General features: G+C 35.8%; 1 protein-coding gene across 2 annotated transcripts; it reads right to left on the bottom strand.

Moving 5' to 3' along the window:
* Positions 1-3,400: 3,400 nt before the first annotated feature.
* Positions 3,401-11,108, bottom strand: LOC131150317 (probable glutathione peroxidase 2). Of its 2 annotated transcripts, XM_058100957.1 has the most exons (7): positions 10,916-11,108; positions 10,755-10,824; positions 5,671-5,747; positions 5,154-5,215; positions 4,951-5,069; positions 3,827-3,994; positions 3,401-3,740 (listed from the first exon to the last, which is right to left on the bottom strand). In XM_058100957.1, exons 2-7 carry the CDS (start codon positions 10,797-10,799, stop codon positions 3,708-3,710), a joined length of 504 nt encoding a protein of 167 aa, XP_057956940.1. In that variant the 5' UTR covers positions 10,800-10,824; positions 10,916-11,108; the 3' UTR covers positions 3,401-3,707. The 2 variants fall into 2 exon arrangements, with proteins under 2 accessions (XP_057956940.1, XP_057956939.1); XM_058100956.1 differs by having other exon boundaries at positions 10,755-11,108.
* Positions 11,109-14,653: the final 3,545 nt, after the last annotated feature.

The following is a 14,653-nucleotide window of genomic DNA, read 5'->3' as shown; positions in this document are numbered from 1 at the left end:
AATAGTAGAAACCGATAATGCAAAGTTTCTTGAGAATGGTGAAGTTAGTGGAAGTGATGTATCACGTAATATGGTCATTAAAGAAATTCAGGTTACTATCCTGATATCTAGAGCTTTGACATATATTGTTGTTTCTTTAGTTGTTGAATGGTATGATAACATTGAACAACAATCTAGTGATAGATCACTTTGTAATAAAAATGTCACCATTGAGCCAATTACAGAACAATCACAAGAAATAGTATTAAGAAGATCTCAAAGAGTACGGAAACTAGCTATTTCTGATGATTATTTGGTATATCTACAAGAGGCTGATTATGATTTAGGGACTAGTAAAGATCCAGTTACATTTTCACAAGCCATAGAAAGTAATGATTCTGAAAAGTGGATCAATGTCATAAGTGATGAGCTGAAATCTATGGAACAGAATAAAGTCTGGAACATCGTTGATTTGCCTGAAGGTTTTGAAACAGTTGGATGTAAATGAGTCTTTAAGACCAAACATGACTGTAATGGCAATATTGAACGATATAAATCTAAACTTGTAACGAAGGGTTTCACTCAAAGGAAAGGTGTTTATTATAAAGAGACATTTTCTCCTGTGTCTAAAAAGAACTCTCTTAGAATCATAATGGCTTTAGTGGCTCATTTTGATTTAGAGTTGCACCAAATGGATGTGAAAACTGCCTTTCTAAATGGGAATTTAGACGAAGAGGTGTATATGGATCTTCCTGAAGGTTTGATGATTGAAGGAAAGGAGAATATGGTTTCCAAATTAAAGAAAGCAATATATGGACTTAAACAAGCTTCCATACAATGGTATTTTAAGTTCCATGACACCATCACGACCTTTGGATTTAAGGAAAACACCGTTGATCGGTGTATATATCTAAAGGTCAGTGGGAGCAAGTTTATCTTTTTGATTCTATATGTTGATGATATTTTACTTGCCTGTAGTGATATTGGATTATTAAATGATACCAAGAGATTTCTTTCTATGAACTTTGAAACGAAAGATATGGATGAGGCAACTTATGTGATTGGAATTGAAATATTTCGGAACAGATCACTTGGATTGTTAGGGTTCTCTCGGAAAGAATATATTAATAAAGTTCTAGAAAGATTTCATATGACTGATTGTAAACCAACTCCAGCTCCTATTTGTAAAGGGGACAAGTTCAGTGATTGTCCACAGAATGAATAAGAAAAGAAATGTATGGAAAATATTCCTTTTGCATCTGTTGTTGGGAGTTTGATGTATGTGCAGACTTGTACGAGACCAAATATAAGTTTTGCAGTTGGGATGCTCGGGAGATACCAAAGTGGAGCATTGGAAAGCTGCAAAGAAAGTCTTGAGGTACTTAAAAGGAACTAGACACTGTATGCTCACGTATAGGAGAACAAATCAGTTGGAGATGGTTGGCTACTCCAACTTAAATTTTGATGGATGCATTGATAGTCGAAAGTCAACGTATGGTTATTTGTTCCTATTAGATGGAGGAGCAATATCATGGAAGAGCGCCAAATAGACTATCATAGCAGCATCTACTGTGGAAGCTAAATTTGTGGCGTGCTTTGAGGCCACAATTCATGCTTTGTGGTTGCGGAACTTTATCTCAGGACTTGGGATTGTTGACAGTATAGTTAGGCCACTAAGAATTTATTGTGATAATTCTGCAGCAGTCTTTTTCTCCAAAAATGACAAATATTCTAATGCCGCTAAGCATATGGAGGTAAAATATTTGGCCGTTAAGGAGGAAGTTCGGAAACACAGCACTTATAGAACATATAAGGATTGAGCTCATGATAACAGATCCTTTAATGAATGGATTAACACCAAAGGCATCTAAGGAACTTGCTTATCACATGAGTCTTGGTTGTAATCCCTAATGTATGATTGTGGATCTTTATGTTTTGTTCTATAACATGTATAATGATATCAATAAAAGTGTTTCTGAACGTTATTTCTATTTACCATCAATCACATGATTATGGAGATGGATTACTATCAAATAGAAATGGTCTTTGACAAAGACATTGCAGGGACAGTATGGTAACTTTCTATTATGGATCATAAGTGGTTTATTACCAATTGTGGTATGTGGAAGGGAAGATATCTGTTTAATGATATTTACCGCCATGACTTGTGCTAATAGGTTGCTTAATTATGATATTATGGTAATTTCATTGAAAGTATAAATAAGTTAATATTTTGTACACATTATTGTTATTTGTTAGTTTATATTAATATCATTCATATGGGCTAGGTGAGAGAATGTAGGATATATATCCCAAAGGATATGTCCCACATGAATGATATGGGTCCCACATGAAGGGTATATGCCCATATGTTAAAGGATATTGAATGATATTTATGGGTTAACATGAAAGGATTAGTTTAAAATTAATGAGATATTTATGGCTAGAAGTTTGAAGGGTATTCCTATATTAGCTATTGTTATGGGGAGTAGATTTAAGGGCAAGCAAACATTAAGTTAAGCCAAGGAAAAGAGAACTATAGAAGAGAAAATTCCATAAATTTGTTGAAGGAAAGATAGAGACCGAGAAAAAGTAGGAGAAATGATTTCTACAGCTTCTCCGGGGTGTACTTCTTGATTAATTTGGCATGACTAATTCTGATATGCGAAGTTTATGTTATGATTTATTTATTTTCCGTATAAAGGTAAAATAAATGTGAAGTTCATGATAATTGAAAATCCTTTGACTATAATATATTTATGAAAATTTTCTTATGCAATATATTTATGAAAATTTTCTCATAAACATACCAGATCTGCAAAGCTTCCGCCCCACAGGAACCTTGAAGATGCTACAATTGTAATTTCCTTTCCGAAGAAGAAGAAGAAGATGACATGGTAAGCAATTGTACTCGATTTGTTTTCTTTTCTTGGGTGAGGGACCAGACGATAGTTAAAGATTTCCTCCAGGCGATGCTCATTTTTGCTCCCTCTCTTTATTCATTGTGTAATAACCAATAACTACATTTTTCCTTTTGACATTAGCAATTTTTCTACAAATTTCAAGATGGCTCAAATCAAGCCTGCCATCCTGTAGTAGGGCACTGCAATCACCTTTTTCTTTTTGTCTTTTTTCAGTTGCATTACATAGCAAAAGATGTTTCTGGGATCAGTAACTTCATTTGCCTATTCAGCGAAGGGTCTCAAATCTCTACAAGCATTTTGTCTAATCAGCAATGTTAACAACACGCCATACAGTTAGAACAACCTGAAATATATATTCAGTGCCACAAAAATTTTCCAGTATTAAAGCTTCCACATTTATCAAACAGCCTGTGAATCTTCATTAACACAATATTCAAACCAAGCCCCTTCATGAAAGATGAAGAGGTAAGTGAGCGCACACAGATACGGAGGCAATGTAGACAAAAGTTGTGTTTTATTAATGTTGGAATGAGAATTATATGAATAAACATTCACACAATAGGCACAAAAATCTGTATTTACTCAAATTAGTCACCAAACTTTCAAACAACATTAAAAAAATATATATGAAGTATGAGAGAGAGAGAGAGAGAGAGATTTAAATCCGAGCAAAGGCAATAGTAGACACAAGAAAATGATTTCATATCGCAGAAGCAAGCAGCTTAATTACACAAAACCATAACTAAACACACACACAGGATGCTAGGAATGCCTGTAGTCCATGAAACCTCCAGATGCTAGTGTTCAAGATGATCCCAACAGGTTCTGAATGTCTTTCTGCAATAGAGTGGGAAGAAAAATTAGCTGCACCTGTACTCTGATCTCAGAAGCAAACATTATCGGACAGATCATAATGCTCATACCTCAATTTTAAGGGGAGAGGTGGTGGGAGCAAATCTCTCCACAACCTTTCCTTCTTTGTCCACTAGAAACTTTGTAAAGTTCCATTTGATTGCATCAATAAACATCCCGCCCTTCTCAGATTTCAGGAACTTGTAGAGGGGTGAAGCATTCTTCCCATTCACCTCAACCTATAAACACCAAAAGAAATGTTAATAAGGTCTGCTTACAGTTCATTAATGGGGAATAATTGCTAAGCAAGAAGAAAACCCAGTGAAAAATTTGAAATTATGAATATGGTTTGAAATATTAAATTGTTTTGAGAATTGGCATATTATGTTATTGAGAAAACCACAAACTAGAATGCAACTCTGCCATATTTGACAAATTATGGAATTGCTCCAGCACAATGCCAGTACGGTTTGCATAGCAAGTGTAGAAGGACCATGGGATTTCTGAAAGCTATGTTTCAAATAATGAATGATGTTTCCAATTTGGTTATTTCATTGGCTAAAAGACTTTTGAGGTAGAACCTATAAAATGGTGAAATCATTCTATTTTGCACCTCATTCAAGCTATATCATCAAACTAGCTCAATAACATATCACAGCATGCAGGATCAAAATATTTATCTATTTTAGCCCCCGAATAGGATTAGTATTTAGTACACTCCATTTGTTTATTTCATTTTCCATTAAAAAGGGAAATAAAGCCTATGCATAAAACTTGAAACTTTTCCAAAGATTTACATATATAACACTTTTTTGCACAACTCAAAAAATTTTCCAAGCCAAACTCTGTGTGTGTGTGTGTGTGAAATGGAAAACGAAAATTAAATAAATTACAAAAATGCTAATTTGAGCACAAGTTAGAATGGAACATTAAAATATTTCAGCACATTTAAATTTATATTATATAGGTTTCTTTCCTTTTTTTTCCAGGTATGATTATGCAGTTTAACCCAAAAATGCAAATCTCAATAAATAAAAAACACGGCGCCAAGCTAGTGGACCAAATTATACTTGTATCAGCCAAAAGAAAACAATGTCGCCTCAAACAGCAGAAATGGATTATTCCAAATCAGATTCAGCAATATCCTTGTGTGTATTCCAATGCCACTTTTTCACTTTCAATAATTGCATATTACCTTGTCAAATATTGGGAATTCTGCTTTAAACATAGTGCATGCAACTTCCTGGATCTCCTCATTGCTTCCAGGTTCCTGTCCTGCAAACTGGTTGCAGGGAAATGCTAAAATCTCAAACCCTGCCAGACAAACACCATCATTGAATCCAAGAACCTCAAATGTCGAAAGTACAAGAAACAACTCACCAAGAATGACTAACAGACCTTGGTTTTTGTATTTTTCATACAGAACGTTTAATTCCTTGTAGTTTGACTGTGTTAGACCACTGTAAAAAGGTCAAAGAACAAACAAATAAATAAGCCTGATAAAAAATAAAAGATAAATAAAAACTGGGGACAAGAATAATTTGTGAATTAGTACAAAAACTTTGTGGACTTCAAGTCAGTTGTACAAAAATAGTCAGCACAACTACCATAGGAAAGTAAGATACCTCTTCGTAGCTTTTTATTATGACGTGATGAAATGGTTAATGCTTCATTGAAAAGACCGATTCTTTCAATGTTTTTACCAAGATGATGCAGGAAAATAGAAGAAAATGAGCATTTAAAAAATGTTACAATCACGTGTTGTTGGAATGTTATTGTAAATTTTAGCATTTTCCCTTTTTCCAACATTTTAACCAAACAAACACTGAGAGAGTGTGTAGGCAACATTAGTTATACCCCCATTAAGAAGACACAAGGACAAAAAGTAAAACATCTATGAGCCAAATGCAATTACCATTTTGAAGCAACATTCACTATCAGAAGAACCTTCCCTTTGTACTCGCTCAAGCTTACGTCATTTCCGCTGATATCCTGCACATAAATGCAATTAGGAAATGTATAAAGCAATTAAAGGATAAAGAATTTAGATGAAAAATGAATGTCCTTAAATTTTCAAACTCACAACATTGGCCAGGGGAGAGGAGTATTAGAGAAATATCTTCACCTTCGAAGAGGAAACCTCCGGAGATGTGATGTTGTCATGGATCCTTAACTCCATTGATAAAACCATTGTTCACAGTCTAATCAATCATGAATGACCCTGTGATGTATGACTGGATCTTGAGGATCGTTTCTCTCAAAGTAACAATCTTAGAATTTTCAAGTCGGGGCATGACATTGCTATTCTCACCCAAGGCTCCATGACCATCTCTGTGTATTTTACAACACTTAAAGGTCATTGGGATGAACTCCCCATGCTTGCCTCCACACTACAGTGCACTTGTGGTGTCTTGAAAGAATTAACCCGAATGCAAGACACTGAGCGTGTTTTTCAGTTTTTGATGGGGTTACATGACTCATATGCTTCAATTCGCAGCCAAATTTTGGCCATGGATCATTTACGTCTTGTTACCAAGGTCTATTCAATTTTGCATCAAAAAGAGAGGCAGCGCCTCTACTGTCATGGTGGTTCCTCGTAATTTTTCTCATCCTCCTTATAGCAAGGGGCGAGGACGTGATCTTCCAAAATGTGACCATTGTGACCATGATGGTCATTGGAAAGCCCATTGTTATAGGTTGCACGGTTATCCCAGCAACAAGTCTCAATCTCGTGGAACACCCGATAGAAAATCTGGTTCTTCAATGGCTACAAACACTTTCACAGGTTCTTTAACTTCTTCTGAGATTGTTGTCCCTGGCCTCTCCAACGAACAATACCGTCAACTCTTGGATCTCTTATCACCCTCAAACACCAACTCTGCCAATTTTTCTGGTAACCTTGCCTTTTGTCATTTTGCTTCTTTTTCTAATACTAAATGGATTGTTGATTCAAGTGCCTCAGATCATATGACTTCCAATTTGTTTTCTCTTGATAATACTCAACTTCTTAATCAGCCATACCCTATTAAGCTTCCAAATGGTGACATTGTTCCTATAACTCATAGTGGCACTCCGCGTTTTTCTCCTAATCTCTCTCTTTCTAATGTTCTTTATGTGCCTTCATTTAAATTTGATTTATTGTCCATTAGCAAACTCACCACTGCTCTCAATTGTGTTGCTATATTTTTTTTTACCTTTTGTGTTTTTTAGGACCTATTAACGAGGAGACTGATTGAAACGGGTGAAGTACGGGATAGACTTCATCACCATAAACCTTTCTCTGCCTCAGTTTTCCACTCTCAGCATGTTCCTGACCCTTATTCTTTGACATCAACACCTTGGTCACCCTTCTATTTCATATATTCCAAAAACTTTAAATATTTCTTGTTCTCATTTGGCTTGTAATGTTTGTGCAGGAGCAAAGCTCACTCGTTTATCTTTTTCTTTGAATACAAATAAGAGCACTTTTAATCGGATTTATTGTGACATATGGAGTGGTTATCTACAGCTTCACAATCTGGTGCACATTATTTCTTAACAATCGTAGATGACTACTCGCGTACTACATGAGTCTATCTTATATGCACATGAAATATGATACTTTCACTTGCCTTAAAAATTTTTGCGCCATAATTAAAAATCAATTCAATTGCACTATTAAGCATGTGCGCACTGATAATGGTCAAGAATTTCTATCCAATAAACTTCAAACCCTTTTTCACAATCAAGTCATTTTTCACAAACGCAGATGTGTGGATACACCATAACAAAATGGCGTTGCCGAGCGTAAACATCACTATCTTCTTAATGCGGCTCTGTGTTTACGTTTTCAAGACAATCTTCTCATTTCTTTTTGGGGTGAATGCATTCCCACAACCACTTATTTAATTAACCGCACTCCTTCACCCAGTCTCACTCATAAGTCACCTTATGACCTTTTTTAGAAACCACCATCGTATACACACTTGCGAGTGTTTAGGTGTTTGTGTTATGCCCAAACCGCTTGCCAACATAAATTCTCTCCTCGTGCTCTTTGATCTATTTTCTTAGGCTATCTTGCCCATCATAAGGCTTATTGTGTATACAATCTTGAAAAAAAAAAAAAAAAAATTTCATCTCCAGTGATGTCACATTTGAAGAAAATGTTTTTCCCTATCATCTCATACCTCCAAATCCTACATATTCTCCAGTCCTTCTCCTTCCTATTCCTAATATCCACCCTTCCTCCACTTTACCTACCCAACCAAACATACCTATCCCTAGTCCCTCATCTCTCCCTCTTTCTCCCTTGGTATCCTCACCCTCACGGCCTCACCCTCTTCCCCACCACCCCCTCCACCCATCTCTTCACGGCCAAAACGAGTTGTCACACATCCCTCTTGGACGATTATATTTGCCCTCTTCTACCAAAGTCCTCCACAGCTTCACAAGTTTCAAGATCTTCCTCGGGTACGGTTCATTGTTTTTCCTCTTTTTTATCTTATCATCGTTTTTCTAATTATCATTTGGCTTTTCTTTTTATTATGTCCCAACATCCCGACCCTACCTCATATTCTCAAGTTGTGCACCACCCACATTGGCGTGATGCCATGGCTGTTGAAATCCAAGCCTTAGAAGCCAATCACACTTGGATTCTTCAACTCCTTCCATCTGGAAAAAAAAAAAAAAAACAATTGATTGTAAGTGGGTGTTAAAAAAAAAAATTCAGGCTGATGGATCCATAGAGAGAGACAAAGCTCGCGTTCTGGCCAAGGGCTACACTTAGGTAGAAGGGTTGGATTATCATGACACTTTTGCTCCTGTTGCTAAACTAGTTACTATTAGGTGTGTTTTTGCAGTGGCTGCAACTTGGAATTGGCATCTCCTTCAATTGGACGTCAACAACGTTTTTCTCTATGGTGACCACAATAAAGAGGTTTATATGACCCCTCCACCAGATTATTGCACACAAGGGGAAACTCGTGTTTGTCATCTTCAAAAATCACTCTATGGTCTTAAGCAAGCCTCTCGCAATTGATTCTCTAAATTATCTACTGTTTTACTTGCTGAGGGTTTCACCCAATCTCAAGCCGATCACTTTCTCTTCACCCGCTCTTAGGATTAGCCTTTTTACTCTCATACTTGTTTATGTTGATGACATTCTCATGACAGGTAATGATCTCTCTAATATTAGCAATTTCAAGGTCATGCTTGCTCAAAAATTCAAACTCAAGGATCTTGACAAACTGAAATATTTCCTTAGCCTTGAAGTTGCTAGCTCTCCCACTAGAATATTTCTTAATCAACGAAAATATGCTCTTGACATCCTCACTGATAGCGGTCATCTTAGTGTTCGTCCTATCAACTTTCCCATGAAACAAAACCTTAAGCTCAATAATACTGATGGTGATCTTCTCTTCAATCCAAGCTTGTTTCGACGACTCATTGGGGTTTTGATATATCTCACCATCACTCGTCCCGACATTGTATTTCTAGTCAACATTCTAAGCCAAATTTTGCCCCAGCCCAGACAACCACATTATGATGATGTTGTATGTGTTCTTCGGTACATTAAGGCATCTCTAGGCCAAGGCTTAACTTTTTCTACTGCCAACACTCTTCAAGTCTCAGCCTATTCTGATTTGGATTGGGCTAGTTGTCCACTCACTCGCTGCTCCATCACCGGTTTTTTCAATCAGCTGGGCTAGTTACCCATTCAATTGATTGTCATGTTGTTCGTGAAAAGTTACGGGTTGGCCTCATCTTCAGTAAACACATTCCTACCCACAGACAGCTTGCTGATATCTTCACCAAAGCTTTGGGTAGCGAACCCTTCCAAGACTTATCACGCAAGTTGGGCATTATGAATCTTCATGCTCCAACTTGAGGGGGGGTATTAGAGAAATATCTTCACCTTACATCTATAGATTATTGTACAGTTATTAGAGCAGATACTTAATTATTCTTCATTAGCAGATATTTAGGCATTATTCTTGAAATTATTCTTGGGATATTGTTCCCTTTCTTATGTATTATATATAAACTGTAACGTTGAATATTTCATAATAGAAAAGAGTCCTTCAACTTTGACTAGAAGGAAGAATAATAAGGAACAAATGGAAAGTCCAGCCAAGAATTCCCTCCTTGACCCCGAAAGGATCCTCTCCTAAACATGAGATGTAGAGGACCGGGCTTATACATTTGCATCCGTAACACTTGCCAATCAAAAGTGATCAAATTGTTATTGTTATTTTTTATTATAAAAATGCAGTGATTATGTGGTTTATTGCACATAGTTCATTAACTCATAGGGGGGGGGGGGGGGGGAATAAACAACTACAACAATAAAAAGAAGAAAAATAAATAGCAAAAGTTTACATGAGTGCCAAAAAAAGCTATGGGAAAGGGAACTTCAAGCCCCAATAATAGCTTCTCCATCAGCTAAGAGTTTCATGTGTCTCACACACACACTCCCACACACGCATAAATACTTCTTTCTCATATTTGAGAGCATGGAATTAAAGTCTTGAATTTGAATTTATGTGAGTTTGAGTAAAAAACAATATAAATTTATACTATTTTGTTCACAGAAATCCAAATTCCATACTTCCAAAAACTACCTTCAAATTTGCTATTGATTACTGAGAACTCAAAGACGGAAAACAAATTCATAAGGTACATCCATAAAAGTTTTGATGAACAGTTTCGCACCTTAGAAAATCAATCATCAGTCAAAAAATTGTAAACTAAAGAGAATGGATACAGCAAATATAGTAACACGACAAAAAAAATTTCCTCAAAGTAAGATGATGATCAAGTGAAACACATAAGTTTTTAATAATGAAGTCAAAATATCTATCAGGCTCAAAAATGATAAAATTAAAATCAAAGTACAAATGGCTAAAAAAGAAGAAGATAAGCATGATTGAAAACAAGAAAGATAAAATCGACAGACAGACAGCCATTGAGGAACCATATTCAGAAGCAAAGGATAACATTCATAAGTTCAAAACCCAATACCTTGATTGTGAAATCATATATTGATTTGGGGATTTCTTGAGTCATATCTTCAGAACAAGGAGATGGGTAACTGTAGAAGGAGAAGAAGAAAGCAATGACCAAAAACAGAAGAGAAACCCAGTGAGCGAATCTCCACAAATGCAGTCTTTCAAACATCTTACACCGTATCTATATAATATTATTTGCTGCATAAAATTAACGTATTTAGAAAATTCAAAGGGACCATATGCATATTTCCTTGCTCTTCCTGATGAAAAGGATTTTTCCTCCTTTCTTTTTTTTTTTTTATTAAAAAAAATTGCTAAGGATGTAAAGGATTTCTTTGGAAATGTTTTGGGCCCGCCTAAGAAAGTCAAGAGCTGGTCTGGACCGGCTGGCAGGGCAACAGAAGCGGTAATCGTACTGGTGGGTCGTAAGAACAGTTTGAATGTGCAATCAGAGAAGGCCACGTAGAAAATGTTAGGTCGTGCCGCAACATGACTGGACATTCGTTGTGTCCTCCTTCTTTTCCTCGTGACTATAAAATCTTCTTTCGGAATGCTAATTAGTTTGGACTCTGAATTCCCAAAGCCCCGGCCTTGCGTTCACACCTGTGTTTATGGCTTTCCCATGTGATGGCAATCAACTTATTTAAGGATAAAATTCACATTAATAAAATGTACGGCTCTGTCCTTAGTAGGGGTATACAAAAATTACTGAAAAACTGAAAACCGAACCGAAACCATAAACGGTTTGGTTTTTTTATTTTTGGTTTTCGGTTTTGATTGCAGTTTTTAAAAATAAAAAGGTTCGGTTTCGGTTTCAATTTCAGTTTCAGTTTCGGTTTTATGTTGAAACCGAACCGAAAAAAATCGAAAAATCAATTTATATAATATATATATATATATAATATGGCTACTAAAAATATAGCATGCAATATAGCCATATAACCATTATAGAAAAAAAAAATTTCAATAAATTTTTAAAAACTTTATGAAAAATAAAGATTATTTTTGTGAAAAATGTCCAACATATTTTATTTTGTTAAAATTATGAGTCCCTATAAAAAATTAAAATGCTCAATAAATTTCAACAATTTTATGAAAAATAAAGGTTTTTTTTTTTGTAAAAAAAATAGGTTTAAAACCAAAAAATCGCAACCAAATCGCCAAATTTTTGGTTTTCCATTAAAGCATAATTTCGGTTCGGTTTCGAATCGGTTTGGAAATCCCAAAACCAAAAATTTCGGTTCGATTTTTGGTTCTGGCCAAAACTGAACCGAACCGAACCGTATACACCCCTAGTCCTTACCTTATTGTCAACTACTTATGAGTTTTTTCTCCATTTATCTCTTTTTTTTTTAAATATATATATATATTAAATAATATCTTTTTTTAGAAAATAATTACCAAAATGATTCTGACGTAATCTCGCTACTTGGTTCATCGAGATTTAAACAAATCTCGCTAAACTAACTAACAAGATTTGTTACGTGTCACGCCTAAGCTAAACATAAGTAACTCTCGCTACTTGCTGTGCATATGAAATTTTTTGTATTTTACTTATTTATTTATTTATTATAATAATGATTAATTAAATAATTAGAGGGAAGAATCATTTATTAATTTAAATTTTCATATAGAGTAAATTACAATTTATAATTTAGTTAAAAATATTATTTTTATCATAAATTAATATAGCAGTCATACATTACAATTATACACTAATAGCAAGATTATATTTAATTAAATAGAGAAATCTTGTAACGACCCGAATTTAGAATGGTATTTAAATAATAAAGATAGGGGAAATGGAGACCGAAAACAGAAGGAGTTCGTCGACGACATTGAACTTTGGGAAGAAAACAGAAAAAGGGATCACAGGGCTTCGTCGACGAATATAGGGGATTTGTCGACGAAGGCTTAAGAAAATTCGTCAACGAACATAGAGGGCTCGTCAACGAGAAAATACCGAGAGAGGTTTTTGAGCCGACTGAATTTCGTCGACGAGGAGTGGATTTCGTCAACGAAATTTGTGAAGGACTCATCGACGAAGGTCAGGCTCGTCGATGAATTTCGCTGTCCTATAAATATGAAAAAATCCGGATTTAACTTCCTAATTAAGTTATTCTTCCTCTCTCTCTCTCTCTCTCTCTCTCCCCTTCGGTTCTCTCTCTCTCTCTCTCTCTCTCTCTCTCTTTTTCTCTCTCTCTCTCTCTCTCTCTCTCTTTCGTCGATTTCGGGCCAGATCTTTGCCAGATCGACAATCTGAAGTCACCACGACTCTCTTGGGAAAGTTCTCTCCAAATCTACCGGAGCAGATCGTCGGTGAAAGTAAGGTGGAAACCATCCCAAATCTAGGGTAAGACTTTTTACTCAATATTTGGATTTATGACAGTTGAGAAAAGTGTTATACGCTTAAAAATACTAAACTTAAATATTGGGAATTTTCATTTCGAGGGGTGTTGATTGGGAACATTGAGAATCATCCATAAGTTGAGGTAAGACTTTTTAAGCTAAATTTGACTTTGTGATAGATATAGAAAATGTTGTACGTACGAAAATACTAAACTTTAATTCTACGAGTTTTCATTTTCAGGGGTATTGAGTTGAGAACCCTGCGGGTGCAGGGAAGGTTTTCTTAGGGGCTTTGCAGGATTCAGGTAAGGGGATAAACTAAACTAGTTGTTTTAAGAAAATGTATGTATATATTTATATAGAATCTCATTTGCGGAAAATGTATATATATATATAAAATCTATATTTGGAAAATACTGTTTAAATGATGATATATTGAATATGTGAAAATCCGATTGTGTGGCATGAGTAAAAATGTTGTGAAATACTATTTTCTGGGAATGTGGATAACATGGATTTTTATGATGGGAAAACCGGCGTACGGGCTGAGATATTTATATATATATATATATATGTGATTTGCCGGCGTACGGGCTGTGCTATGTGGATGAGATTTGCCAACGTACGAGCTGTGCTATGAGATTTGCCGGCGTACGGGCCGAACTATGTGAATTGTCAGCGTACGGGTTGTGCTATGTGGTTTGCCAGCTTACAGGGCGTGTTATGATAAAATGTGTAATATCGGCGTACGGGCCGATGATTTTCATGATACACGTATATATGCAAATGATATGATTGATGTGAAAATGAATGATATGAGATATATATGTATTACGATTTTAGTATATGTATATGATATCAGAACCTGGTTGGCTTGGTTTAGGTAAACACTTGCACGGTACCGTTGCTATGTGTCCATGGTCTTTGTGATCATGATATTTGTGTTAACGCCGCTATACGGAGTGGTGTGAGATTGGATGGTCGATGTGGTTATTTTCAAGAAGTGTGTTGTTATCGCCCCTGGTGTAAGGACCAGTCTGGGTAGACCCATCGAACCTACAGATTAGACTATTAACTTGGCAGTGGTCGGCCAACCATTGTCAGGTCTCGCCTTCGGGCCACACAATCCAGTCATGTGGGGGTAATACATGACAACAGTCAGTTAACCTACCAGGATGGTTTTTATGTCATTATTATGATGATATGAGATGAGAAATGGTTATGAAAATGCAGTATGTTCTGCCATATTTTGATATACATATGTTTTCCCAGATTTGATAAATAGTATTGAATATGTTATGTATGGTATATGTAGAACACGGTATACTCATGTTGCCACACACTGGTATTAGTTTATTTCCCTTACTGAGAGGTGTCTCACCCCTAAATTTTGTAAAATTTTCAGGAGTCCTAGATAGGAGAGCGGGAAAAGCCCCACTAACATAGTGTGGCTTATTTGCCCTTTTTGAAGGGTAAGTTTTTGGTAGGAATAGTATAGTTTTGTGGGAATTGTCCCTTGATTGCATTTTTGAGATGTATATATATGGAAGTATAATGATTGTA

The sequence above is a fragment of the Malania oleifera genome, chromosome 3 (genome assembly GCF_029873635.1).
Source record: "Malania oleifera isolate guangnan ecotype guangnan chromosome 3, ASM2987363v1, whole genome shotgun sequence".
NCBI lineage: Eukaryota > Viridiplantae > Streptophyta > Magnoliopsida > Santalales > Ximeniaceae > Malania > Malania oleifera.
This window is presented reverse-complemented; position numbering and strand designations above follow the sequence as displayed.

What these genes read in the sequence shown, in the direction of transcription:
- LOC131150317 (XM_058100956.1), bottom strand. Translation starts at nt 10,910, where the DNA reads ATGTTTGAAAGACTGCATTTGTGGAGATTCGCTCACTGGGTTTCTCTT. An exon ending in TATATGATTTCACAATCAAG is followed by an intron (nt 5,748 to 10,754) that starts GTATTGGGTTTT and finishes ATTTATGTGCAG; the next exon opens with GATATCAGCGGAAATGACGT. An exon ending in CCTCTCCCCTTAAAATTGAG is followed by an intron (nt 3,741 to 3,826) that starts GTATGAGCATTA and finishes ACTCTATTGCAG; the next exon opens with AAAGACATTCAGAACCTGTT.